This window comes from Scheffersomyces coipomensis, assembly GCF_036884675.1.
Source record: "Scheffersomyces coipomensis strain NRRL Y-17651 chromosome Unknown DFJ63scaffold_2, whole genome shotgun sequence".
NCBI lineage: Eukaryota > Fungi > Ascomycota > Pichiomycetes > Serinales > Debaryomycetaceae > Scheffersomyces > Scheffersomyces coipomensis.
This window is the reverse complement of record NW_027042893.1, coordinates 300371-327838: the sequence shown is the minus strand read 5'-3', so window position 1 is coordinate 327838 and position 27468 is coordinate 300371. Positions and strand designations below refer to the sequence as shown.

The 27468-nt window shown below is 32.5% G+C and overlaps 12 protein-coding genes and 1 non-coding gene across 13 annotated transcripts; 8 read left to right on the top strand and 5 right to left on the bottom strand. All coding sequences in view use genetic code 12, as the record gives it.

The window, feature by feature from the left end:
• Positions 1-795: 795 nt before the first annotated feature.
• DFJ63DRAFT_338360 (uncharacterized protein) lies at positions 796-2649 on the top strand (the record flags this gene model as incomplete). The annotated part of the gene is made up of 2 exons (XM_064908666.1): positions 796-1010; positions 1077-2649. The coding sequence occupies 2 exons, from the start codon at positions 796-798 to the stop codon at positions 2551-2553; spliced, it is 1692 nt and encodes a 563-aa protein (XP_064763323.1). The 3' UTR covers positions 2554-2649.
• Positions 2649-4758, top strand: DFJ63DRAFT_58050 (uncharacterized protein). Its single transcript, XM_064908949.1, has one exon. The coding sequence runs from the start codon at positions 2745-2747 to the stop codon at positions 4359-4361; it is 1617 nt and encodes a 538-aa protein (XP_064763322.1). The 5' UTR covers positions 2649-2744; the 3' UTR covers positions 4362-4758.
• Positions 4759-4960: 202 nt separating this feature from the next.
• Positions 4961-5051, top strand: DFJ63DRAFT_t61. Its single transcript has one exon. It is a non-coding gene; the product is annotated as a tRNA-Met (tRNA).
• A 569-nt stretch (positions 5052-5620) lies between these two features.
• On the bottom strand, positions 5621-10316 carry DFJ63DRAFT_322039 (uncharacterized protein; the record flags this gene model as incomplete). Its single annotated transcript, XM_064907389.1, has 5 exons — positions 5621-5718; positions 6203-6331; positions 6398-7278; positions 7309-9561; positions 10282-10316. 5 exons carry the CDS (start codon positions 10314-10316, stop codon positions 5621-5623), a joined length of 3396 nt encoding a protein of 1131 aa, XP_064763321.1.
• A 480-nt stretch (positions 10317-10796) lies between these two features.
• Positions 10797-11780, top strand: ATP4 (F1F0 ATP synthase subunit 4). Its single transcript, XM_064906815.1, has 2 exons — positions 10797-10919; positions 11044-11780. Exons 1-2 carry the CDS (start codon positions 10849-10851, stop codon positions 11678-11680), a joined length of 708 nt encoding a protein of 235 aa, XP_064763320.1. The 5' UTR covers positions 10797-10848; the 3' UTR covers positions 11681-11780.
• Positions 11781-11787: 7 nt separating this feature from the next.
• DFJ63DRAFT_285204 (uncharacterized protein) lies at positions 11788-13122 on the bottom strand (the record flags this gene model as incomplete). The annotated part of the gene is made up of 1 exon (XM_064904882.1): positions 11788-13122. One exon carries the CDS (start codon positions 13120-13122, stop codon positions 11788-11790), a length of 1335 nt encoding a protein of 444 aa, XP_064763319.1.
• Positions 13123-13242: 120 nt separating this feature from the next.
• Positions 13243-14147, top strand: DFJ63DRAFT_317365 (uncharacterized protein). Its single transcript, XM_064906814.1, has 2 exons — positions 13243-13354; positions 13417-14147. The coding sequence occupies exons 1-2, from the start codon at positions 13305-13307 to the stop codon at positions 14111-14113; spliced, it is 747 nt and encodes a 248-aa protein (XP_064763318.1). The 5' UTR covers positions 13243-13304; the 3' UTR covers positions 14114-14147.
• DFJ63DRAFT_317364 (uncharacterized protein) lies at positions 14148-15043 on the bottom strand. Its single transcript, XM_064906813.1, has one exon. The coding sequence runs from the start codon at positions 14811-14813 to the stop codon at positions 14175-14177; it is 639 nt and encodes a 212-aa protein (XP_064763317.1). The 5' UTR covers positions 14814-15043; the 3' UTR covers positions 14148-14174.
• A 469-nt stretch (positions 15044-15512) lies between these two features.
• DFJ63DRAFT_58043 (U1 snRNP complex subunit) lies at positions 15513-17241 on the bottom strand. The gene is made up of 2 exons (XM_064908948.1): positions 17065-17241; positions 15513-16974 (listed from the first exon to the last, which is right to left on the bottom strand). The coding sequence occupies exons 1-2, from the start codon at positions 17065-17067 to the stop codon at positions 15667-15669; spliced, it is 1311 nt and encodes a 436-aa protein (XP_064763316.1). The 5' UTR covers positions 17068-17241; the 3' UTR covers positions 15513-15666.
• Positions 17242-17415: 174 nt separating this feature from the next.
• DFJ63DRAFT_333604 (uncharacterized protein) lies at positions 17416-17883 on the top strand (the record flags this gene model as incomplete). The annotated part of the gene is made up of 1 exon (XM_064907881.1): positions 17416-17883. One exon carries the CDS (start codon positions 17416-17418, stop codon positions 17881-17883), a length of 468 nt encoding a protein of 155 aa, XP_064763315.1.
• A 1832-nt stretch (positions 17884-19715) lies between these two features.
• DFJ63DRAFT_311306 (uncharacterized protein) lies at positions 19716-24086 on the top strand (the record flags this gene model as incomplete). Its single annotated transcript, XM_064905732.1, has 1 exon — positions 19716-24086. One exon carries the CDS (start codon positions 19716-19718, stop codon positions 24084-24086), a length of 4371 nt encoding a protein of 1456 aa, XP_064763314.1.
• Positions 24087-24266: 180 nt separating this feature from the next.
• On the bottom strand, positions 24267-25157 carry DFJ63DRAFT_333602 (putative amidotransferase; the record flags this gene model as incomplete). The annotated part of the gene is made up of 1 exon (XM_064907880.1): positions 24267-25157. One exon carries the CDS (start codon positions 25155-25157, stop codon positions 24267-24269), a length of 891 nt encoding a protein of 296 aa, XP_064763313.1.
• A 1028-nt stretch (positions 25158-26185) lies between these two features.
• Positions 26186-27223, top strand: URE2 (Ure2p; the record flags this gene model as incomplete). Its single annotated transcript, XM_064907879.1, has 1 exon — positions 26186-27223. One exon carries the CDS (start codon positions 26186-26188, stop codon positions 27221-27223), a length of 1038 nt encoding a protein of 345 aa, XP_064763312.1.
• Between the last annotated feature and the right edge of the window lie 245 nt (positions 27224-27468).

Genomic DNA, 27468 nt, shown 5'->3' with positions numbered 1-27468 from the left:
GCCATCGGCTGGACCCCCTCAGAGTCTACAAATCTAGTAAAGCGCTATCGGCCTTTTGTGTATGTAATGATGTATTCTTGAATGTAATTGAAAAACCCTTCGAAAAGTATTAACCACTGTGGGGTAAAAATGGGTTGATCGCTAGGCAGACAGTAGCGGGAACTCAAGAACCTAAATGCCTTTAATAACTAGAGGAGTGGAGAACGAATTTTGCGGCCCATTATGTGGATCTACATATCTGCTAGGAACTGCCTAACTTGGCTCACAAGAAATAATATTTCAGGTTTTGAATACAATTAGATTTAAAATTCTATTATATTTTACACTAATCTAATCTAAATATTAGTTGCTGTTTAAACACAGATATTAATTAATCTATAATTAAACAGAGTCAATGTAAGGCTAATCTTTCAGTAAGGAGTCTCCACGCGAAATGTATTGCCTAAATAGGAAAGTGCAAACCATATTTCTATTTAACGGAAAAAAATTTTAAAGTATCATATTATCCCTAATAAGGGGTCAAATTGCGACAGGCTGATTACTGATAAGTTTAATAATATAACAATAGTTATCAGATCATTTCAATTTTATAGATAAAAGAAAATAAATTAACCGCCTTTTGATACCAAATCATTCATTATCTTTAAATCAATGTGGCATTAGCCGCTAGAATGAACTGGTTATGAAACCATACATATGTAAGCAGCAAGGTATATAATGATTTATATTTGTCCTTAAATTAAATTACCATTATTATGGTTTATAGTAACAACAGACAAAATCAAATATTCTACAATGAAAACTGATTTAACTAAATCTGAAAGTAAGAAGCATTACGATAATGTCCCAGGGACTATTCATTTGGTTGATTTAGAAGGTAATTTAGATGTGAAAAAGAATAATGATGATAGAAACATTATTCTTTTACCACAACCTTCTTCAAATCCAAATGATCCATTAAGATGGACCCAAACCAAGAAAATTAAACAATTTGCTTTACTTTGGTTCTGGTATGTGTTATATTTTGTTCTTTTTAAAATGTTCGACGTTAAAAAATACTAATGTGTCAAATTTAGGGCCTTTTTATTAGCGGTTGCGGTTAATTTTTCTGGTCCCCTTTGGGAAATATGGAGTGTAGATTTTAATGTTAGTTTTTTCCAATTAAATGTTACTTCGGCCCTTTGTTTCTTATTCCTTGGAGTTGGGTGTTTGGTTTTACAACCAACAGCTTTAAAGTTAGGTAGAAGATTTGTTTACTTACTTTGTACGATTATTGTCTTAGTGTCTTGTGTTGTTGGTGCTCAAGCCCTGAATATTGTATCCTTAGATATAAATAATATTCTCGGTGGTTTCGCAGCTGCTCCAGTTGATTCTTTAGTTGAAATTTCTTCTACTGATGTTTTCTTCCAACATGAAAGAGCATCTGCTCTTGCTTGGTTGATTTTAGCTTTATATGCTGGTTCATTTCTTGGTCCAGTTGCTTGTGGTTACATTACTCAATCTATGGGATGGCAATGGTGTTTTTATTTTCAAGTTATTATTTTTGGAGTTCTCTTTATAGTTTTACTTTTCTTCATGGAAGATACTACCTTCCGTAGAGACTATAATGAAGAAACACTTGAAGAAAATATTCTTGACCAAATTAAATCAAGAGAAACTGTGGAAGTAGGCTCAAAAGAAAAAGAACATCATATTTTAGCTAATACAAAGGAAGTTTCTAGTCATCTGCTTTCTGATGATGATGCCTCAGTTGATTATTCAATTCCTGTCAGAACCTATTGGCAAAGAATGAAGATCTTTGAGTTAGAATATAATGATGAAAGATCATGGTTAACTATTTTTTACAGACCATTCTTCTTGGTTTCTTTCCCAGCTATTATTTGGGGTGGTATTCTTTATGGTGCTCAAATGATGTATTTATCATTATTATCAACTTCTCAATCAATTATCTTTTCCGGGGCACCTTATTATTTTAGTGCCAATAAAGTTGGTTTAACAAATATTTCTTGTTGTGTGGGTAGTATTATTGGTATGCTTTATGGTGGACCTTTTGTTGATTGGTTAACTATCAGATTGGCTAGAAGAAATAATGGGGTGTTAGAACCAGAATTTAGATTATATGCTATGGTTGTTCCAACTATTGTCAATGCAGCTGGTTTGCTTGCATATGGTTTAGGTGCATCCTATGGTGCTCATTGGGCAGTTCCAGCTATTATAGGTCAAGGTTTATTGGGTGTAGCTATGAGTTCATCAGGAGCCATTTGTTTATCTTATGCAGTTGATTCTTATCAAAAGGTTGCTAGTGAAGGGCTTGTGTTAATGCTTTTCCTCAGAAATTGTATAGGTATGGGTTTCACATTTGGTTTCCAACCTTGGTTAGATCATAATGGTTTGAAAGTTCTTACTTGGCTCTTATTCATGCTTTCTATAGTCATAAATGGTAGTTTTATCTTTATGATAAAGTATGGTAAAACATTCAGAAGATGGACTAAAAGTAGTTATGAGAAATATTCTGATCCTTACTATGGTGAACTCTTTAGAAAGAAGACTTGAAGTCTTTTATATTGTTTTTCTTAATAGAGTTTATAGTTGTTTAATAGATTTAAATTAATTTAATTCGCAATCGTGTAGAGGTAAATTTTTAGCAGCACCTAAAAATGGAGAGGGACAAAAATGATTTGGATAAAGAAATAAAGAATCCTTTTTGTTTATCTATGATATTCTATGATCTATTGGGTTAAGAGATGAATGCATCTAAAATAACATATCTTAGTGAGGATGTGTTATCTACTTTGGAATTGAGTGCTCTATTGGCAGCAATCCGAAAGTATCATAAAGATAGGTTTGATAAGAATCAATTCAGTGTTAGAGTTAACATCAGCGACTATAATACTAAGATTCATGATTTACAGGAATATTTTGGTGAAGTGAAAAGTCTTTTAGTTCGTAATGATTTAAGAACTCATCATTATCTTTGGCTTGAGTCATTATTATCCTTAGTGGAAATATTGATTGAGTGCAATGACAACCTTTGCAAGAATTATATCAACATTTCTCCCTTTGAGCTTGAATCATATATGAAATTAATGGAATCCATTGGCCCTTCCTTGAATCAATTAGCATCCGATTTTGGAATACTTTTAGAAAGATTTTTATCAAGTGAAGTCTTATCAATTGATAAATTGGTTTCATCCCAGGTATTTGAGCCATTCCAAGAATTATTATACAACTCCCTTGAAATGTTAGTCATAGATAGAGTAGATGATACCAGTTATTTAAACTTTTCTGAATTCATCCTTGTTCATATTCAACAATGTTTGGTTAGTATCTTTGAACGTGAAAAGTTGGTTGTTGATGGATTGCCTCTTGTCACTCAATTTGTTAGAGTTATTTATATGGTTGGTGAATCGCATTTATTACTAGCGTTAACATCATTACCAGTTATTGATCCCAAATATCTTACCAAAGTTATAGACAAGTCAGAAATTACCTTGAATGATATTCTTCATTATTATAAATATGTTGCCTTGAACTATCTAACATTGTCTATCTTGGAGAGTTCAGTTGAATATAATAGAAAAGCTGATGTATACTTTAAAGTTTTACTTTACTTTCCAAACCTTAGTAAGTCTTTGTTCCCATATGGAGATGGTAAATCTTCAAAAGGATTTGAGAGGCTTAACGATAACACAATTGGTCTTTTGGAACGTCAAGAAATTTCATTAATGTTCATTATGAATAGTTTGTTAAAGCTTACGGAAATTCAACAGTATTTTAAAATGAGTGATACCTATAATCTGGAGTTATTATTCTTGAAATCATCTTTATCTTATGTGTTATCTGATGACCTTGATAAATCGGCTTCTCGTCCAGGAAGTACCCATTCAAGTGCAATCTCAGTTCCAAAAATCAATCAACTCGAACAACAGAAGAATTTTGAATTCAGAAAAAGCAAAATAGTGAGTTCTTTAAGAGTAAGATCATTGAGCTATATAATATTACTAGGATCATACAAAGAAAAGCTTACATATATTATTCAATTTCTTAATAATTTACCAAGATATGAAAAATCAAGCTCCATAATACCATCACATAGTGATATTGAAGAAGGTGATAATTCTCTGGACGAGTTGTCATTAGGAAAGAGCTTATTTTTAACTGCAACTAAGACCATCAATCAATCATTCCCAAAGTTATCTTACAAGTTCTTGACTGAAGATGTGGGAATAGATCACGTTACTAACGCTAATGAGAGAGAACCACTTTCTTCAAGTTTAGTTGCACCAACTCTACCTGTAGATCAGATTATATTTGCTTCAACTAGTCGTGAGATGCAAAATATTGCAAAGAAGATGTTATGAGTAATCTTGTTGTCTTATGTTTTAATTTAGTCTAAATAGTGTAATATACAATAATGTGTTGGGACCTCTTTTTGGCCTTGTAGCAAATATTCCAGAAGAATATTATTAGACAGAAAGACTCTTCTTAATAAGTCAATACATTATCCATCAATCACCAAATATCTTACCTTAAAAACTTTCATTTTTTTTTTCGAAATATACATTTATTTAATATTCTATAAATTTAGAAATATAAATGGAGTGGAAACTTTCAAATTTCTATAAGTTGTCGGTTTAAATATTAATTATGAATACTATCTTTTCTTTAGATACTAAGTCTACTTTTTAGATACATAATAAATGCTACTCATTAGAAAAAAAAATACTATTTTTGCAATCAATTTTTTTCCAAAATTTGTGAAAAATTCCAGAAATACGTCGTTCAATATCTCACCCAAAAAAAGTGATAATGACAAAATTAAATCTAGAAAACATTTAAAATTGTCTTATTATATTAATAAAGGTAACAAAACATCAAAAACAGTAATATTTACCCATTTTTAGCTATTTATATTCGTGTTGGTTTCACCAACTGGCTGAATTTTGTAAAACATGAACATGCTTCACTAGCTCAGTTGGTAGAGCGTCAGTCTCATAGTTAATTACGATTGTGAAATCTGAAGGTCGACAGTTCGAACCTGCCGTGGAGCATTTTCTATTTTTTTTTGCCTCATCCTCCTCCTTTATCTCACGAGAGATACAAAAACGCAGATGAAGATTGCAATTGTGGAGTAGTTACATATCTCAAACTCCATCATGCAATTAACTACACTATTTGATAAAAGCTTTGTTTATTTCCTATTATCTATTTCAGAGAACTGGTCATCTCCTGAAGTAGTTAATGATGTGTACAGTATAAAGTCAACTCCGAAACAAGACATTGTCTCCGACATTAGACCAGTGGTGTTTTGGCATGGATTAGGGGACAACTTCAATTCTTCATTTATGCATAGAGCTTCCGAAATACTTGAAACGCACTATCCAGGAATATTTGTTCTTCCAGTAAGCTTAGCAGAAACCCCAAAAGATGATCAAAAGAAGTCTATTTTTGGAAATGCAAATGTCGAATTAGAAACTGTATGTGATGACCTTAAGGCTAGACCGGAGCTTGAGGGAGGGTTTGATGCTGTTGGATTTTCACAAGGAGGGTTATTCTTGAGAGCTTTAATAGAGAGATGTTCAGATTTGAAGGTACATAACTTGATAACCTTTGGGTCTCCTCATAATGGTGTCCTGGAGCTTCCTTTATGTGAGAATCCTTCAGATTGGGTATGTAAGTCAAGAAACGCTTTACTTAAGAAACAAGTGTGGTATGATACTGTACAGAGATCTGTAATTCCGGCTCAATACTTTAGAGACCCTTTTGCTTACTCAAGTTACTTAGAACACTCTAATTTCTTAGCTGATATAAATAACGAAAGGGAAGAATTCAACTCTACATATAAGGAGAACTTTCAAAGTATTAATAAGTTAGTATTAATTACGTTTACTCAAGATACTACATTGGTGCCCAAGGACAGTGCTTCATTTTTTGATGTTGATGGAGAAACTGGTGATGTGATTGGGTTTGAAAATACAAGAATTTATCAAGATGATTTGATCGGATTAAAGTCATTACACGCCGAAAATAAGATAGAGTTCTTAAACATCGATGAAGATCATATGACAATTACGGATGAATTCTTTGAAGATATTTCAATTAAATTTTTAGGTACATTTCAATAGGAATTTTATAGAATCTATTTAGTATTGGAATTCAACATCTGAATCTAAGAGTAATCTTACTGAATCTGACGTATCACTTTGTATTTCCGGTAACGTTAACTTATTTATAGCGGAGCAGCTTACTTCAGGTTCAAGTTTCGATGATTTTTGTATTACTGAATCTAAGGTTCGATTCTGAATAGTAAATACCTTGGCTGGAACTCGTTCTGGAATAGGCACATTTACAGACATGGGAACCGGAGGTGGCCTTGAATCTGGAAGCACACGCTTACTTATAGGTACAGAATTTGCACTCTGGAACAAATCATGATTGTCAGCAAATGGATCACTATCATAGTCCTCAAAAATACTCTTCAGTCGTACAGCAGATAACTTAATCATCTTTGGTGGTCTTCTGACCAAATGTATTTCAGAGCTTTTCTTGAGACTGACATCTTCTAGAACGGTATTTCCTTTATCATTATTCTCAGAAGATGACATAGATGATTTAATAGCGATATTTGCTTCTTTCACTATATTCAAATCTTTAGGCTTGATATCAGAGTTTGCACGCTGCCTTTTAAGTTTAGGGACTTGAACAGGAATTCCCTGCTTGCAGCAATAATGCCTACAAGATCCTTTATCTTTACAGGCATGGTTACATTCATAATTGCCATTTGGTAAATACCGCCTCTTATCTTGTTGTACTATATCAACTTCTTCAGTAACAACAGACTCCTCCTTTATCTTTGTGATTGAAGATTTATTATCCGACGCAGTATATGAGGTTATAACTAAATCCCGTTCCGTATTCCAACTTTCACTTTGACCTACTTCGTCATTATCTTCGAACTCTTGGCTTAGCAATTCATTATTGGCAAAAAGAGTCCTTAACAGTATGCTAGAATTGGCAATTATTCCAGCAATATTTTCTGAAGATATAGAGGTAACTATCAGAGAGTTATGATTATTGACAGAAATAGAGAGAGTGAAAGACTTCAGCTCCCCATCTTGAAGTTTTGAAATAGCAATTCGCCTGAAGTCTACCAATTGGCCGGTAGAAATCCCAGAAACCACATTCAAAATTTGGTACTTGCCTTTCAAGGTTGAAGACTGTTTTGCATTCTCAACTGAAATTGATATAGATAGATTAACTACCGCTGAATTACCTTCTCTGACATCCGTCCCCAATAGTGTCACTGACAACCTTAACTCAGGAAGGGACTTCAAGCTTGCACAAATCTTTGAGCTTCCACCTATCTTTAAACCCAAGTAATATTCAATTTGGCTTGAAGTTAATTTTCTGGCCTTCTCTAGACTATTTACGTTGTGTTTTTCAAATTTCTTGATATATGCTGAACCAACACCTGAAATTTGCTTCAATTCTGAAGTACTTCCTTCCCAACATTTCCCTTGTATACATCTAGAAAGATTCATACAGCCGACAAGAGATATATAATCTTTCCTGGCGATAAACACATCAATCATTGCTCTTAAAATTCTAGGAACTTGCTTGAAAACATACATTTTATCACTTAAGAATGTTGGATGATGTTTAAGAGCCCCATTATATGTGGGGTACTCTACACTACCAAGTTCGTACTGAATCAATAACATTATCTTTGCCTCATTTTTGAAGTCATCCTTTTCAATCGGGAATCTAATGAATGGCGACAGATTTATCTCACGAAATAGCTTCTTCTCCAGAGCTCTTAGTTTCAGGTCCTTGAATTCGTCACAATGCGATATCAAAAGTAACAATTCCCTAACAGTTTGAAATTTAGTTGTACGTATGATGGAGCACATGCTATTAAACAAAATATAATGCTTTGACATCGCAGTGCCATACGGAGTACATTTATAGGTTTCTACCGAAGACAAAATCATCTGTTCTTGAAGTAAAAGGTTCAATTTATCTTTGCAAAAGTTTTCAAGACGTTGAGAAAGATTATCAGAATTCGAAACAACTGGAACCGTCAAGTAATAAGCTGGATTGGCAATAAATCTCACGTAGAAAAAGGTTGATCGAATCCAGGTCAAAGCATCATCAATGCTTTTTATTGTACCCAAGCTGATCTCTGCCACCAAGTTTTCTTCAAAGTTCAAATGTAAGCTGCTTTCAATCTTTTCATTACCATTAACCAACCTTTCATACTTTTGTTTCTCTTTTAAAGTAGTTAAAATCACAGCAACACCTTTAGTTTCAAACTGGGGCCTGCCTGCTCTTCCAACCATCTGCAATATATCAGTCTCTGCATATTCTGTGAAACCGCCATTTAACCAACATTTAGTTCCTTTGATTATAACTAGATATGCCGGCAAATTAATTCCTATTGCTAATGTCGTAGTTGAACACAAGACACCGATGTGACCATCAAGAAATTCTTTTTCAACTACTCTCCTATCATCATATGATATACCAGCATGATGAAAGCAAATGCCTTTGGTTGCATATTTTCCTAAGTCTTTATTTTTGTATTTATCAAAAGATTTTGAGACCCTTCCGAAAACACCTTCGTAATTAGTATAAAGATATTTAGCAGTGTTGGTAGCACTACTTCTAGTAGGGCAAAATATAAGCACCGATTTGCCTAAACTGCTATCTCTTATAATTTCAATTAGCTTGGAATTCAATAGATAGTCAAATTGAAAATCATTCTCAGTTTGTGGTTTAAATCCATAGACTATTCTTTCCAATTCAACTGCTCTGTATCCATCATTAAAAGACAATGCAATAGAAGGGTGAGTAGAATTGTTCTTCAACTTTAACCACTGTGAAATATCAGTCACATTTGGTACTGTAGCTGATAAAGCTAAAATTCTAACGTTAGGACAAAATTTCTTCATCCTTGTAATGAGAACTTCCAAGGTAGAACCTCTAGCATCCTTTAGTATATGTATCTCATCAATTAGTATATGTATCTCATCAACCAATAGAAGACGAACCAAACTAAACAATTTCTCGTAATCGGCCCATCTTCTAGTAAGAAGATCCCACTTTTCAGGAGTTGATACGATTATGTTAGACTTTTTGACATTATCCGCTTCTAAGAATGTTGTATCACCTGTCAAAACCACTACTGAGATATCGAGACCATCAAAAATCTGCTTCCAACTTTCATATTTCTCACTGCATAATGCTTTAGTAGGAGCCAAATAAAGAACTTTCCAAGTGTTCATCTCTGCACAGTTGTTATCCATACCAAACAACCTTAGAATAGCCAACTCAAACAAAACAGTCTTTCCTGATCCCGTAGGGGCACTCACCACACAATTATTATCAGATTTATAGACATGATTAAATGATTCGCTTTGCATTCTATTAAAGTTTTGAAAACTGAACACTGAACGGAGTTTTGTTGGTAGAATAGATGTACTTATATTTCTTTCAACTCGATTAGCTTGAAAATTATCAGTGTGATTCTTTAAATTGTATTTAGGAGCCTTTCGATTTTGACTGTAATAGTTACTTTGGTTATCTTTGTACGGCTGTTCGAATGGTAGTATCTGTTTTATCTGTTGCGATTCATCATATTGAATACTATCACTTCCTGACTTGAAAGAAGTAAAGGGAGATTCATATACTCTAGGTTGTTCTCCTCCATCAGTATAACTAAACTCTTCTCTCAACGATTGTGGGTTGTATCTTGTATTTGGCAAATTTACAACATCTATTAATAATGTTAGTACGATGCACTTGAGCAATCAATCAATTTTCAAAAAGGTAATAACCACTATCATCGCCATCACTTGAATCCAAAAAGGACTCAATATGATCTAATATGGACATTGTATTCTTGATTCTGAAGTGGGATGAATAAAAATGGCAGCCGATTCAATTGTTGCAGTCAAAATTAAATATTTTTTTTGACTTGAGTTAAAGTGAGACATAGAGATTTTAGATGTATTCTTGGTGATACCTTTTATTTAGATCACACTGCTTCATAACAATGTCAACAGATGGTTCTACTGGGGAAGATAGAAAATCAAGACTAGCTGCTCTTAGAAAGAAGAGGCTTGCAGCTGAAAATGGGAATGGAAATGAGGTTGAAATAAAGTCAACTGAGGAAGTACCTTTAGCAACAAACCATGAACAACCTAAAGAATTATTAGAAAAGGAATCAGTTGAAGTACAAATAGAACAACAATCAGATATAGTTCCTAGTCTACAGCTCACTGGGGATGGCGGTGATACAGTTGAAGCAATTGCATCAAGGCTTCAACAAGAGATTCTTCACAAGGCACAACAAAAAGCTACAGACTTATCTTTTGCAGTTGCTCCAGAAGAGAAGAGTGATACTAAGATATTCACTGCCGATTTAAAGAAAGATATTGAGATCAACCTAAACAAAGCCCAGTTTCGAACGAATAGAGCTATTAATCAATTATTACAAGAAAGATATGCATCTGAATTACCTAATTAGATGATAAACTTGAATTTATTGATTCATAAACTGTTGGTATTGTAGGGATATTATACTTTTATAGACTTTTATAGAATATTTCAATGATATAACGATTCATATATGATAAATAGTAGATATTTGTAATTTTAACTATTACTTCATTCTCAGTGAGCACATTACCCAAATAGGAAGTCGAGTGATCTTCCAATCAAATTCATTTTCGACCAAAAAATTCCATTCTCGCATTTTTTCAATACAGAGAATTTTTAATGAAAAAGATCAATCGTTAAAGAAAACACTTAAAGCTTTAACTATACCAGATAGCTAATACATCAACAATGTCTATGTTAAATAGAATAGCTTTAAGATCCAGTCGTTCAATCGTCGGAAAGTCTATTCGTCCATCCTTGTATGTCGAAATCTTCAATGTGTGGTGTTAATTGAACTGTGTTAAGTTTGGTTTCTAGCATCATCCACATGCATTTACCCATTGCAATGGAATAAGAATTATATACTAACTTTATTACTTTTAGAATTGGATTACGTTATCTTTCCACTCCAGCCCCAGTTGAACCAAAACAAAAGGCTAGTTCAATCATTGATGCATTACCAGGTAACAGTTACTTATCTAAAACCGGTGTTTTAGCTACTAGTGCTGCTGCTGCCATCTATGGTATTTCAAATGAATTAATTGTTTTACATGATGAAACCATCTTAGTTGTTTGTTTCGCTTCATTTGCTGCCTTAGTTGCCAAATTCATTGCTCCTTTATATACCGAATGGGCTGATGGTGAAATCAAAAAAGTTAATGACTTATTAAATGAATCAAGAACTAAACATGTCTCTGCCGTTCAAGATAGAATCAATTCCGTTTCACAATTAAAAGATGTTGTCTCCGTCACTGAACAATTATTCGCCATCTCTAAAGAAACTGCTGAATTAGAAGCTAAAAGTTTTGAATTAAAGCAAAAACTCGCTGTTGCTCACGAAGCTAAATCCACCTTAGACTCATGGGTTAGATACGAACAACAACAAAGACAATTAGAACAAGAACAATTAGTCAAATCAGTCTTAGATAAAGTTAACAAAGAACTTGAAAATCCAAAATTCCAAGAAAGAGTTTTAGCTGAATCTGTTGCTGAAGTTGAAAAATTATTCACCAGAGCCTAAATCTAATTAACGAATCAAAATCATCATATGATAAATCAAAAATATTAATTTATTTACATAGAAACATAAAATAAAAACATTACTTATTGTTACAAAGAGTCACATAACTACGTCAAAGAATATTTACTAGTTATTGAATGTGTAGGTTTCCAAATATGTAAGGAGTTATCATCAGCAACACTGGCTACCAACCAGTCATCATGATAAGACCAATCAAAATCATTGACCCCTAACATATGACCAGCATGTAGGAATACGAGACCTTCGTTGTGTTCGTGATTCGATACATCCATTATTCTTACCAGTGTATCTGTAGAAGCTGACCCTAGTATATTATGATATTTTGGATGCCATTTTAATTGTGTAATTGAATCAGTATGTTGGTTGGTGATGGAATATAAACTTGATGCCGACTCTTTATTGAAGTCTCTTATATCCCATACTTGAATATGACCCCTACTATCACCTGTAGCTATACACATACTACTTCCGGAATTGATACTTATACTATTGACCCCAACTGATGATTGTCTATGACTTAATGTAAGAGAATTTGAAGCTGGCAATCTAGTATCAAAAATCTTTATGAATCCACTTTCATCCACTGTAGAAAACATGCTATCATGATTTGGAAACCACTCTATATCATTTATACCCACATCTTCCCCTTCACTTTTAAAAGACCAATGAGGGAAGACATCATCTTTATCAGACGCATAATTTTGTTTGATATCATATAAATTAATTTGTCCCTTTACATTGGCTGAGATAATGCTTCCTTCTCTTTGTTTATTCCAATCCATTGCAAATATATCAACATTGGAATTCTCATCAGCATTATTACTGAGATGAATTTGGACTTTATTTAACTCTGTATCATCTATAATGGAATTTTTGAAACTTTTATGCTTGGTTCTCTCATATATAGATATATTTCCATAATTGTTACTGGCTGCTATGATATTAGGATTTTGGGGCATATACTTTAAGTTATTTATATCACCGAAATGATTGATTTTTTGAAGCACTTTTATCTTATGACTCGATGACTTTAATTCGAATTCTTCTTTATCTTGACTATAATCAAGCTGACTTATCTTTAAATTTTTGTTTAAGTTTTGAAATTGTGGAACTTGTAATACTGAGATACTATCGACAGATTGACCCAATGTGAAAGTTCCATGCAACAACCTTTGATAATAAACATCACTTACACCTTCACTTTGAACAGCTGGATCAGCACGATCAGGGAAAAACTGTATGGTTAAAGAAGGCCATAATAATGAGTTTGTTGATATATAATCATAAAGGAAAGGTGAATTCTTCTTCCAGATTCTGTACTCCTTTTGAGCCTTTTCACTAATAGCACTTTCTTCTTGGATTTCTTCTGACTCTTCCTTTTCGAAAGAAGGCTCTCTAGCCGTAGTCTCAACGTCAGTCATAGAGAATTAACACTGTGATCAATGGTTCAATTGCAACTGATTCAATCAAAGACGCGTTTTAATGATTTGAAGAAAATGAAATCAAACTGCCAAAAAAAAATAGTTGTAGATGTTACAAAGAAAAAAAAATTGCTGTAAAATAAATCTATGAAGAGATATCAGATTTAAGAATAAAGATCAAGATGTCTGAAGAAATTAGATTAAATTCTTCAAAGCTTGGAACTAAGGAATAGTAAGTACATAATTATTGAATGAATTCTTTCAAACGGACTTTTTTACTAACTTTCCCATTAGTTGGAATCAATTTTATCAATTAGAGAAGAACAATTTTGAATCGAATGACGAAGATACTGGAGAATGTTGGTTCGATGATTCTGATGCCGAAGCTAAAATGATCAGTTTCATAATCGAAAAGTTAACTGATCAAGAGTTTCCATTTCAAAAAAGTGACATATCATTTCTTGACTTAGGTACAGGGAACGGACATTTATTATTTCAACTTAATGAAGATTTGCAAGAAGAATACGACGGTGAAGAGTCATTTAATTTCACAGGTATAGATTATTCACCTGATTCAGTAGAATTTGCTGAAAAGATAGCCCATAAGAAATATGAAGATACTGACTTTAAATTCCAACAAGTTGACTTATTAAAGAAAGATGATGCTTTCTTCTCAGATGCACATATAGGGAAATATGATATTCTTCTAGACAAGGGTACTTTGGATGCCATAGCATTAAACCAAGACCCTATAGAGGAGCATGATGGTAAGATAGGTATGGAAGTTTATGCCTCCCAAGTGTCTAAATTCATGCATAAGGATTCTATTCTTCTTATAACATCATGTAATTTTACTGAAACTGAATTGGTGAGGATATTTAATGAAAATTCAGATTTAATAGTATGGGATAAGATTAATTATCCAAGTTTCCAATTTGGGGGTGTTAAAGGATCAACTGTATGTAGTATTGCATTCATTCTTAAACAATAAACTAGAATAATTGTGTACAAGTTTATAGACAAGACCTAATATATATATATTAAAAGTTAACTTAAACTATATAATCTCTTTTCAATTCTTCGACTTTTTCTATTAAACTATCTCTTAAAGCTTGATTGGAGAACTTTAATAAATATTGAATTGGAGTTCCATCTTCTCTTATGGAGTTTAATCTAAGGAACTTTCCTGGAGTTAAACTTGCTTCCAATCCTTTTAATAATTCAGTATTTGGCTGTATTCTATGATTCAACACCACCCTTAATAACCCTTGTGATCTCATAACCAATCTAACTTTGGCATTATCAGCTTTAGATTGATTTAAATGCAATGGACCTACACCTCTTTCTTTCCAACCTTCTGATATTTTGGTGAAATCTAATTCAAAAATCTTTGCTGTAGATGAGAAATGAGAAATTTCATCTTCTTCACCAGTAGTTACATTTTTAATAGGTTCAAGATCAACTTGTTTAAATTGTTGAACGGAAACTGATTTAGTTTCAGATTCATCATTGTTTTCAGCAGGTTGATCTAAGAATGATTTCTTTGAAAGTGAATTTTGAAATGCATTTCCGAATTTACTGTTGGATCCAAATGAGGATGTTATACTTGTAGCTTTTGTATCATTATTAGGTGACTCTGATTTAGAAGGTAATGTATCAAATACACTTGGTTTACTTTTTAAATTATCCATGATTGATTTACCAAATGAGGTAGTAGCACCAAACACTGGTTTTGAAGTTAATTTGGGAGTTGTATCTTGAGTATTAGGTACTGTTGGTGGATCGCGGAAGGAATTTGTTGGTGTTATAAAACTATTCTTTATTTGAATCAGATTGGCACCAAAGGTAGCCTTTGGTGGTTCCTTATTGATTACTTGTGTGGGAGATACATCATGGGCATCATCATCATCATCATCATCATCATCTTCATCTTCTTCTTCATCATTCTCTTCTACTTTTTCTGGTTCTTCATCTTTTGACTTGGTATCAATTGACTTTACGACATTGACTGAACTGGACTTCAATATGGATACTTCCTCCTTCAAACTTTTAATCTCATTCTCTAAACTTATGAATTTCTTTTCAAAATGCTTGGTAATTTCTTGAGTTATACTTGATTTTAAGAAGTTTAAATCTTCAAATATAGTTCCATTCCCTTCAGAATCACTTTCCGTCTTTGATCTCTTAGCAATTTCTGCTGCTTCTGTATCATCCAATTTCCGTTTATTCTCAGACATGGTGTATAATTGATAGATATATGTATGATAATAATTGATAGTTAAAGTATTTAACTCCCCTTAAGAAATTTACTGTAAACAAGACGAAAAAAGAAACCAAAAATTTTGACACAAATGTTTCAGTTGACAAAAATTAAATTTGGTCGCAGTCAATATTTGTATTGCACAGTTACAGTAAATACTACAATATTAATCAATTGAATGGTGATGCAAAGGGGTTTTATATTATGAATAGCTAAATGATAGGTAAGCCAACCTTCTTCTTTATTTAGTATATAATACAGTATAGGTTATTAGAATTTCATTATCATCTTATACTTCTAATAGATCTAGTATCAGAAGACTTAGCAGCCGAGGAATCTGAACCTCTAGTTGTTGTTGTTGATGAAGAAGCAGATGCATATTTGGCGTATTTGGCATACTTATCCTTGACAGTTTTCTGTTCTTCAGCTGGTGGTTCACTCTTCTTTGGTAAACTGACATAATTACCATATTTAGATGCGGCACTAGTAGCAGTAGAACTGGTTGTAGGTGGAGCTCTATGAGACACAGAAGAAGGGGCATTGAAATTAGATCTACTGATGGGTGTGTAGCTAGAACCAGAAGTTGCCGCAGATGTAGATCCATATTTGGATGATGCTGGAGTTGGTGCATATGCATGAGGAGTATTTACAGCATTTGGAACATATGAATTCGATGTAGTGGTTGAATTTCTTGGAACATAAGAGTTTGAATGTGAAATTGAAGCAGGAATATCAGAAGTACGAGGTGGAGGATAATTCCCAGAGGTAGAGTGACTCGAAGTATAACTTGAACCACCACCATTGCTAGGTCTATAATTAGAATCATTATTTTGAATATGAAGTCTTCTACCACTAGCAGCAGCTGAAGCATTGGGATATAATCTATTAGCGGTAGTAGGTTTAGTATAATTTCTACCTCCTAAACCACCACCTAATCTGGTTGGTTTCCAGAACCTTACCAATCTTCCTCTTTCAATATCGACTAAAATAGGTCTATTGGCCGAGTCTAATTTTAATCCTGATTTAGATAAGTCTTCAATACATTTCAAAGCATCACTATCTCGTTCATATACCACAAATCCATAGCCTCTTGATTTTTTACTTTTGATATCTCTGACAATTTTGATTGATTCAACAGGTCCATATTTATTAAATGAACTTTTCAAATCTTCTTCTGTTAACTTATAATCGATTCTTGATATGAATATAGTACAATATGGATCTTTCATCATATGTTGTTGATTATTAAGGGATAATGAAGGATCTTCCCATTCTCGTAATTGACGATGGAAACTATCTTGTAACAATTTCCGCTTTTTGACAGCTTTCTCTTTACTTAGTTTATTATTGGCTTTATTGGTTGATTTTTGAGTTGATTCAAGATGCTGTTGTTTGAGATTACTATTAGTTTCAATCTGGGGTAATTCTTCGTTTAAATATTTATCAATAGTTGATTTCCATGATGAGACTGATGTGATGGTATGCGTGCTTCGTTTCTCTGGTGAATAATCTTCAAGTGGAATATATAATAATGGAGGTTTAGTAGCAAATAGCTTCTGTATCGATAATGGATATTTTTCAGTATTATCAGCCTAGACAAAGGTATAAGTTAGTATTAAGGTTTGTTTAAAAGGAAAAAAAAAACATATTGACCTAAATGGTCAATATAGTTGATTACTTACCATTATAAGTTACAATCGAGTAATTTGTTATATCATTAGTTGTTAGATTTATGATTATTTGATGATCTATAATTAATCTCTATCATATATTTCATTCAGATGTGTATTTTGAATTTTTTTTTCTGTCTGCTACAAGTAAGAAATCAAAACATCCATGCCTCGATCTTAAAATCCCCAAAATAGACCATACAAATAAAAAAAAAATTTGAACCACACTAAAAAGTATTTACAACCGTTTTTAAAAGGGTATACAACCACAAATATCAGTTGAATTAAGCAATTCAAATTTTTGATCCATCAAATCAATTGATTAGAAATATAGTTAATCATCTCATTGAATTCGAAAAAAACATGTCAAACGGGGGTGCATCAGAGGAACCAACCACTGTGGTTGAACCTAATGAATTTGAAAAATATAATGATAATATTGATATTAATTCCATACCAATTTACACACGATCACAATTAAGTTTATATAATGGACAAGATAAGAGTCAATTATACGTTGGGATTAGAGGTTATATATATGATGTTACTGAGAATTCAAAGAGTTATGGACCAGGTAAATCATATCATAAATTAGTGGGGAAAGATGTCAGTAGATTATTAGGATTAAATCGATTAATTCCTACTGGAGCTGATAATATAGATAATCAGAGTAGTAATAATCATAATCTTCAAGATACAACTTGGTATACTGGAGATTTTAATGAAAAGGAGAATGAAATCGTTGATAAATGGATTATATTTTTCAGAAAAAGATATAGAATTGTTGGAGTTGTAGTTGATCATGAGACTGGAACTCATGCTGTTGTTTAGACAGAGGTTTACTATAATTGTTGTTGTGAAGTTGTTGTTATTGTCGCTTAATATATATATACTTAATGTATAAAAAAGAATGGGGTAAGTTACTTGCTAAATATTTTTATGTGCCGGTGTGGGATTCGCGAAGTAATAGAAATGAATTTGTGTAAATCACTATAACTTATATAGTAGTGATAATAATTTGATGAAAAGGTTTTTGCATCCATGATATAGTGGAAGTGTATGTGTTAGTTAGATTTATATACAAATAAGTTCTATCATTCAAAAGTGTTTAATATTTATTGTTTTATAAGATATTGTAAATGTAAATCCGAGATTTGTTTGACATAGTAGGAATATCTCGCTTGTAAAGATTAATAAAGATCCACCACAGTAGATGACAATGATTAAACCAATTCAAAATTTCAAAACGATCAAAGAAAAACACGATCAATTTGAAATTATAAATCATATGTTGAGTTATGCAAATAGTGAATTAGATTTTGAATTATGAAATTTTAACTCAAATGAAATGTAAAATTTATCCTCATGATTTTTAAAGCGCGTCTTTAAAAAGAATTTTCAGGAGGAGGATTTTATATCTGAACTCCGATTAATCATGGTTAGTCTTTGAGCAACAATAGAGTCAAATGATGGCTTAAGTTAAGCCAATGACGCGACTTGACTTGTAGGGAAAGAAATAGAGAAATAGAGAAACAGCAAGCAAGCATGGTTAACTGTTTAAACTCCATAACCCATCGGTAATTAAAAATGTGGGAGTGAGGAGTTATATACAGTAAAAAGAAAGAAAGATTGAAAGACCCGTATCTATTGTAATTAATGGTATTTCATATATTTCGCTGATTTCGTATTAATTACCATGTTTATTGTTCAAAAGTGTTTACGTTGACCCAATATGATTAGGTTTTCCTAGTTACTTTAAAGTTTAAATATCCTATATATATATAATAATTAGGTAGTATTTAAACTAAGTTCAGGGAACAGCAAAAGCATAGAATGACAAAAACATGCATATACATATATACATATATATTAACACCTTTTTCAGATTGCATTGCATCCCTTTTCGTCGACTACCCTCTTTGCATTAAATACTGTTCATTTCATTTATTCTTTGCCCCTATAACTCCATCCCTCCCTCCCTCTCTCTCTCACTCATTATTTAATTCTGTTCGCGCTACTCTCTCCCTATCTCACTAATGTTAACGAATGATGCTCCCTCGCTCCCTCCCCTGCCTCGTTTCTCCCTATAATTTAATTAGCTTAATTTAATTTTAACTACAGTAACTAGAAAAAAAGTCCTCCTTAAAAAAAACACCACTAACCGTAAACAATGAAATTTAAACAACCCAAAAAATAAAAATTTCCGGAATCTAACGGTAATTGATTTTTATTACTGTAATTCCTCATCATCACTATAGTAAAACAATACATCAACAAATCGTAAATATTATTACAGTTAAGGAAACGAAATTGTTTTATAAAACTTATTATTTACTTCTTTCCTTTCCTTTTGTTTATTTTTTTAAACATCATATCTAATAACTTCCATTTCATTCCCATTCCATTCGTTTCCCATCATCAACTTCACTCTTTACAGTTTGATCTTCTCCATATCCATACATCAAAAAAGTTCTTTTTCCTCTCACTAAAAAGATCCAGACACTTTTTTTTAGGAGAGCCTCTACAGTTTTTTTCTTTATTATTATTTTTTTTACGATCGATCAATCAATCAATCAATCAATAAATAATAATAAATAGTAAATAAAACTATCACTTTCATTTAATCTTTTAGACGATACTAATACATCTACATATTGGTCGCAATGGATGCAGGAACTGCAACCTTGTCTACCCAAAAGGGTCGTTTAAGACAACAACTATTAAATGGTGAACAAAATATAGATGCTTTGAATCAACCCATGAATCCTCAACAACCTTATAGTAATTATGATATAATGACACCCGTAAATGCTCCAGGTCCCGGTGGAAGTGGATCTTTCACATCAAGAAAAGGTGGGGCTTCCTCCATCACTTCTCAATCAACCATGAATCGTTTCTTTCGTCGTAATAAAAATGAAATGGGAGGATTTGATGAAGATTTAGGAGCCGATATTGGAGAATTAACTAATGGTTCAAATATGTCATTTGATGATTTATCTCATATAAGAGATAGAGGTCCTTATGCTACCAAAGCTTCCAATAGTTTAGATTCAACTCCTTTCATTCCAACTCTTGGATCAAATAATGTTAAACATGTAAATAATATATCATATCGAAAACAAATGAATCAACAAAAGAAATTAGCCTTGGTTAATGGTGCAAGAGCAATGTCCTTAGCAAGTGGTTCAAACCCCATGAATCCTCCTGCTCCTCATCCTCAACAACAAGGTCAATATTATAATCCTCAACAATATCCTTATCAAGGTCAACCTCAACCTTATATTGATCCAAGATCAATGTCATTAAGTTCAAATCAAAATAATTATAGAGCTCAATCATTGAATACAAATCAACCTCCTGGTGCTCCTCGAACCATGTCATTAAATACCAATAGAATGTTTCCTCCTCAACAACCTCCTCATATACATCCTCAACAAGGTAATCCAAGAGCAATGTCGATGAGACCATTCCCGCCTCCAAATCAACAATTTCATCCCCCTTATAATCCTCAACAAGGCCCACCACCTCCAAATGGTCCTAGAACAATGTCGTTGAATTCAAATCAACCTTATGGTCCGCATCCTCAACAATTCCAACCAATACCTCCTCCAAATAATGCTTATTATGCCAATGGTGGTGCTGGTGGTCATCCTCCTCCTCCAAATGGATATGCTAATGGTCCAAGAACTAAATCATTGAGCAGTCAACAAGCATATCAACCGCAAATGATACCGCCTCCTCCTCAACAGCAACAATATCAACATCAACACCAACATCAACAACCACCACAACAGTACGCGTATGGAATACCACAACAACAACAACCGCAACCACAATTACAACCCCAACAGCATCAGTCTCATCCATCTCAAGAATTAAATCAACAGCCCCAACCACCAATCCAACCTCCAACAATTGCTAATAATGGTTACGGTCAACATAATTCAAATGAATCATTAATGCACGTTGTAGAAGAAGATGAAGAATCGATAGATCATCCAATAGAAGAATCAACTAGAGTCATATCAACTTCGGGAAGAAAGCCTCCTCCACCCCCTGCTACTACTACCACGGCTACAAGTGAATACAATCAATCCTTACCATTATCTTCATCATCACCTATTAGAAGTGACGGAGATGAAGAAGAAGATATTGATGAAGAAGATGCTATTTATAAATTTGAACCTGAAGATGAAGCTCAATCATTATCAAGAAAATCAACGTTAAAGAAATCAAATTCAATGAGATTAAGAAAGATTAATTTATTCAGTAAGAACACCACTAATTCCGAATCAATCGATCCTCACGCTGGAAATACAACTACTCCACCTGATGAATCTGAAATAAATTTTCCACATGAACAAAGTCATCATAATTTCCAACAACATCAAGAACATATATCACCATCGTTCAATCTTAACAAATCAAACATTAATAATGAAGATGAAGGCGTGAGAGAATCAATCTATGATGAACAAGAAGTTATGGCTCATAATCAAAATCATCGTGAACAATTTAGTAAATTAGGTGCCTCTGCCCTTAATAATACTACTAAGGATGTATTTGTTACTGCTTCTGATTTATCACCTGAAAAACGCCAAATTACTCCATCTAAGGAAAAGAATTTACCAAAATTACCTACTGATGAGGATGACGATACTGATATTGAACGTGATGAAGATACTATCATCAATAAAGAAAATATATCTCAAGATACCGCCGATAATGTTGACGAAGATGAAGATGACGAAGATCCTCAACAACATCAATCTACTAGTACTGATGATTCGAATGTTCTTAAAGAGAGAGGTTCTCCATCATCATCGAAGGCTAATTTAAGTATCAATTCACAAACGTCAACGCCATCATTAACTCAAAAGACATGGCTTAAAGCGGTTCCTCATAAGTCATTAATTGCCAATACTGCATTCAGTAATTTCCGTTCTCCATCAAGTGATTCTCATGGGAAATTTAATAATCCAAACCCAGCTGTTTTACCACTTGAGAATGAAAGTGAAGTGAATGAAGAACAATATGGTAATGGAAAAGAGGTGGTTAACGATGAACCTCAAACTGAAGAAGAAGCAGTCTACGAAAAAGAAGACCTTAACGATTTACCTAGTCCTCAAGTTGAATCTCCTGATACACAAGCTTTCGCTGTGCCACCATCGATATATTCTTCATCATATTCTACTATTCCACCTGAATCACCTCTGACTCAAACTCATGACGAACTGAAAGAACAAGTGCCGGAAAATGAAGATGATGAAGAGGAGGAGGAAGAGGAGGAGGAAGTTTCTCATGAATCTTCTAACAAGAGCGTTAATGATAATATCGGTAGTTCTACTCCTCCAACTGCAAGTACTTCGAACGTTTCAAATAATAATTATTGGAATATTCCTCATTATAATCCTGGTCTCAATTATAATCAAACTGCACCTGTCGATGGTAATGATAATGATTTTGATGATGATATTGATTTCTCACCCGTTCAAACTCCACAGCCTGACATTCAACCACGTGAAATTCAACCTCCAATTCCTCAACCAATCGTTTATGATGCTCCAAGTCAAGTTTTAAATAATGCTAAGATCAGAAGTACTAATACTAATGAATTAATGAGTTCTCCTATTAAAGATCCTCTCCCAGTTCCAAATCAAAAGAGTATCAATAATAATAATAATAGTACTGTATCGACTCCAAACCGTCGTAATAGTAATAGCAACACAGCTAATGATAAAGATAAGAGATCATCAAGAACCTTTTCATTAAGTGGATCTTCTAAGAACTTATTTAAGAGACTTTCATTATCAGGTAAGAAATCGAATAATAATATTGCCGAGGATGGAAATAATAGACGTAATTCATCTCTTACTTCCCCTAATGTCACACCAAAACAGCCATCAACCAGACGCGTCTCATCATCTACTTCAGCTTATAATTCACCTGCTCAAGCACCAATTCAACCATATCAACCATCGCCTCAAAAACCAGTAGAAGAGAAGAAGAAAGTTAAATTCACTAAGGAAGAGTTAGGTATTATGAATTGTAATAATGAATTATTATATGAATTAGAGTTGGTTACTACTGAATTAGCATCATCTATTAAACGTGAATTAGGATTAGAGAATCGATTAAAGAATAATAGTTCGTCGCCTGTTCAAGAAGATTATTTACATTCTGAATTAATGAGTAAACTGAAGATGATTAGTGAATTACAAGAGAAATTGAATAAAGAACGTAGATTAAGATTTGTTAGTGAAGAACATGCTTTATTAATGGAACATGGCCAAAATCCAAGTCCTTTGAAATTGAATTATGAAAAGACTGAGTTATATAAACAATTATTAATTAAGAATGATTTGGTTCATCAATTGGAAGATAAATTAAATGAAGAATATAATAAAAATCAACAATATCAATATCAAATCCAACAAGAGCAAAGACAAATTGAAGGTGGAGGTGGTCAACGTAATTCTGATTCGAATTTATTAGATAAATATAATGAATTATTAAAAGAAAATACTGATTTGAAATTCAGAGTTATACCCGAGCTTGAAAAATCGGTGGAATATAATCAAAATGAATTATTGAAATTAAGTACGAATACCCATGGAAATAGAAAGATTTCATTACTTCATGAAGAATATAATAATGGAAATAGTAATGGTAAGAAATATTCCAATGGAAATAATAATGCTAATGAAGAATCAATTGAACAAATTCATACTTTAAAGAATCAACGAGAAGAATTAAGAGATACCGTTACCAAGATGACTATGAATCATAATTATGAATTGAAATTATATCAAGATAGAATCAAAGCTTTAGAATCAAAGTTAAAGGATACGAAATTCATTAATGATAAACTTAGTGGAAGATCAATCGACCAACAACAACAATCACATAATGAAGGAGGGTTTAATAATATGCCAAAATCTTATAGTTCAAATTTTGAATCGATTAAGACTGGCGGAGGGGGGAAATTATCGGGATTTTCAATCGTTACCCCAACTAAGAAATTCATTGATTAAGGAAAATGAATGAATGAATGAATGAAATGAAAAAGAAACAAACAAACGTAAAATTAAAGGAAACATTTTATATATTTATATGTAGTATAAAAAAAAGTTTATATAATGTAATTGTTAATAAATTCATATTCAAGTTAGAAGTAAATGGTGATCTAATTAGTAATTGTCTGAAAGGAATGCTTATTCTTGTTGAGTATCACAATGGATATTAAGGAATTCATTAATAACATCACCGAATAATTGACCTTGATTATCTAAATTCTCAGTACTATGATAAAATTCTTCAAAATCTTCTTCAGAAAAGCAGTTATTCTTTAAATCACTTTTTAATAATTCTTTTGCGATTGGAGTAGTGAATTCAGGATGACCTTGAAAAGTTAATACTTTCAAAGGACCTGATTCAGTTATTAAACCTTGAATAGAACATTTTGAAGTTGAACCGATAGTAATGAATTTAGCTGACGAAGAAGGAGGAGGTATACCATATACTATATCTCTATGGAATTCAACTAAATTAAGTTCATCAAGATATGAACCATCAGCGATTTTCAAAGGATTTTTAAATGGAGAATTTTCAATGGTATAAATATCTTTATTTAATTGTATGACAGTAGTACCACATTCCCAACCTTTTTCAGGTAAATTTCTCCCAACTTTACAATTTAAATTCTTAGCTAAGATTTGATGACCAAAACAAATACCAACAATAGGGAAATTTTGAAGATCAAGTAATACCAGGGTTATAAAATCATCTAAAAGGGTGATCCATAAGATATTTTCAGCAAATGAATCAGCTCTTGAACCAGTTAAAATGATCCCTTTGATATGGCCAACCACTATACCTGATCTTAATTGATCATAAGCTTGTTTTAATTGAGTGATTTCTTTAGAATTTTTATTATCCTCTATACAAACTTGATATTTAATTACTGGATAAGGTAAATTTGATTGACCATTTTTTAATAAATCATGAGTATTATCACCGAAATCACCAAAAACTTCAGTGACGTTTTCAATGGGGGTGTCACATACAAGAATAGCTATGTGGTTAATGTTATAATCGATTGTCATTAATCCTGTTAATAGTATATTATATCGTATTGTATATCTCTAATTGTCATGAATTAAACAGATAACGGAAAATTTAAAAAAGATCAAAAAAAACAACATCCATACATCAAAAATGGAAACAAACAAAACATCCATGAATCAAGGGACATTGTATACAGGACATGATTCAATCCTGAACCGGTCTGAGTCAATCAATCAGTCAGTCTATTCAAAGTCCATATATAAAGGATGAATGGATATATATGGAACCTTTACCAAATTGATATGCTATTTAAGAGAAGATCTGGTGTGAGAACATCTTAACATTGTTATCTTATCTTATATGTTTATACTCCCTAACTATCAATTGTTCTACCTATATAGTTATAGCCAGCTTTATTTCTTTCTTTAACCATTCATAGCCCGCCGCACGCCCCCTCCTCTCCTCTTTCTCTTTCTCTTTCTCTTTCTCTTTCTCTTTGCTCTCAGTAAATCTCTCTTTTTGCTAGCCACTAATTCTAATTTAGTGAGATTTAGTGAGACTTTTTCTCACTAAATTGAAATTGTGTTGTCAGTAATTCTCCCCACTAATAAAAATTTAAATGTCCCACACTTTAAAAATAATTTAAAATTAATTAACTGACAGACAGCACAGGGAAAAAAAAACCCAAGAGACAGAAAGAGCGGAAAGGAAAAAAAAAATTCAACTCTGACTTTAAAATTAACTATCATCAACCAATTCAATCTATAACTACTCATCATCTTTGTCAACATCATCTATTATCTGTAACATTAGAACATATCACAACCCATCCCCCCAAGATAACCATTGTAATCAACAGTTTCCATTGTCTTTACTCCTTAACAACCATCCCCAATCAAGTCTTTATTTGCATCTTTAAATTTCTACTTTTCGATTGATCATAGTTGTTCTTATTGTAACCAATCATTTAAAACATATTCAATCCATCCATCCATCAATTAACTATCTAATTGTCATTTAGCAAACCATCCAACAAGATCAACATCATACAATCACATCAAATACCATGTCCATTCATAATAGTTCGAATCCGAACATATCATCCTCTTCATCACTTGCATCTTCCAATCTTCAACAACAGCATAATAATAACAACATAAATCAAAACAATCCCAATCAAGGAGGCAACAACAACAATAATAACAATACTCATACAATTTCGCATTTATCAGCTGGTTTGAAATCAGTAACCCTTAATGATCAACAACAAAATGAAGTTAATTTAAATTTATTACAACAACAATTACAAAATGAAGCCACCACATCTCAACAACAATCAAGAATCACAAATTTCTTCCAACATCAACCAACAGATGGTTATACTCTCTTCAGTCATAGATCAGCTCCCAATGGTTTCAAAGTAGCTATCATATTATCAGAATTAAATTTACCTTTTAATACCATCTTTTTAGATTTTAATAATGGTGAACAAAGAGCTCCTGAATTCGTCACTATAAATCCAAATGCAAGAGTACCAGCTATAATCGATCATTTTAATGATAATACTTCCATTTGGGAATCAGGGGCTATCATATTATATTTAGTATCAAAATTTTTAAAAGAAAATGGTGAATGTCAATTATGGTCAGATAATCTTATTGAACAATCTCAAATTTCAAGTTGGTTATTCTTTCAAACTTCAGGTCATGCTCCTATGATTGGTCAAGCTTTACATTTTAGATATTTCCATTCTTGTCCTGTACCAAGTGCAGTAGAAAGATATACTGATGAAGTTAGAAGAGTTTATGGAGTTATAGAAATGGCATTGGCTGAAAGAAGAGAAGCATTAATCATGGATTTAGATGTGGAAAATGCCGCCGCCTATAGTGCTGGTACAACTCCCTTATCTCAATCAAGATATTTCGATTATCCCGTATGGTTAGTTGGAGATAGAGCAACCGTGGCAGATTTATCATTTGTACCTTGGAATAATGTGGTTGATAGAATTGGAATCAATTTAAAAGTCGAATTCCCCGAAGTTTATAAATGGACTAAATATATGATGAGAAGACCAGCTGTTATTAGAGCTTTAAGAGGTGATTGATTAAGTTTTTGTTAAGTTTATGAGTTAATTTTTTCGTTTAGAGTAAAGTTTTACCCACATATAATGAATCGTTATAGTTGTTGTGGTTATTTTACTTTACAATTTTTTTTAAAAAAAAATATAAAGAAATTTTTTATTATTAGTTTATTATAATATAACATCTATTCAATAATAATAATATATTTCAATTCTAATTTTATATGTAAATACATAATAATATACATAATATTCATAATTGGAAGATA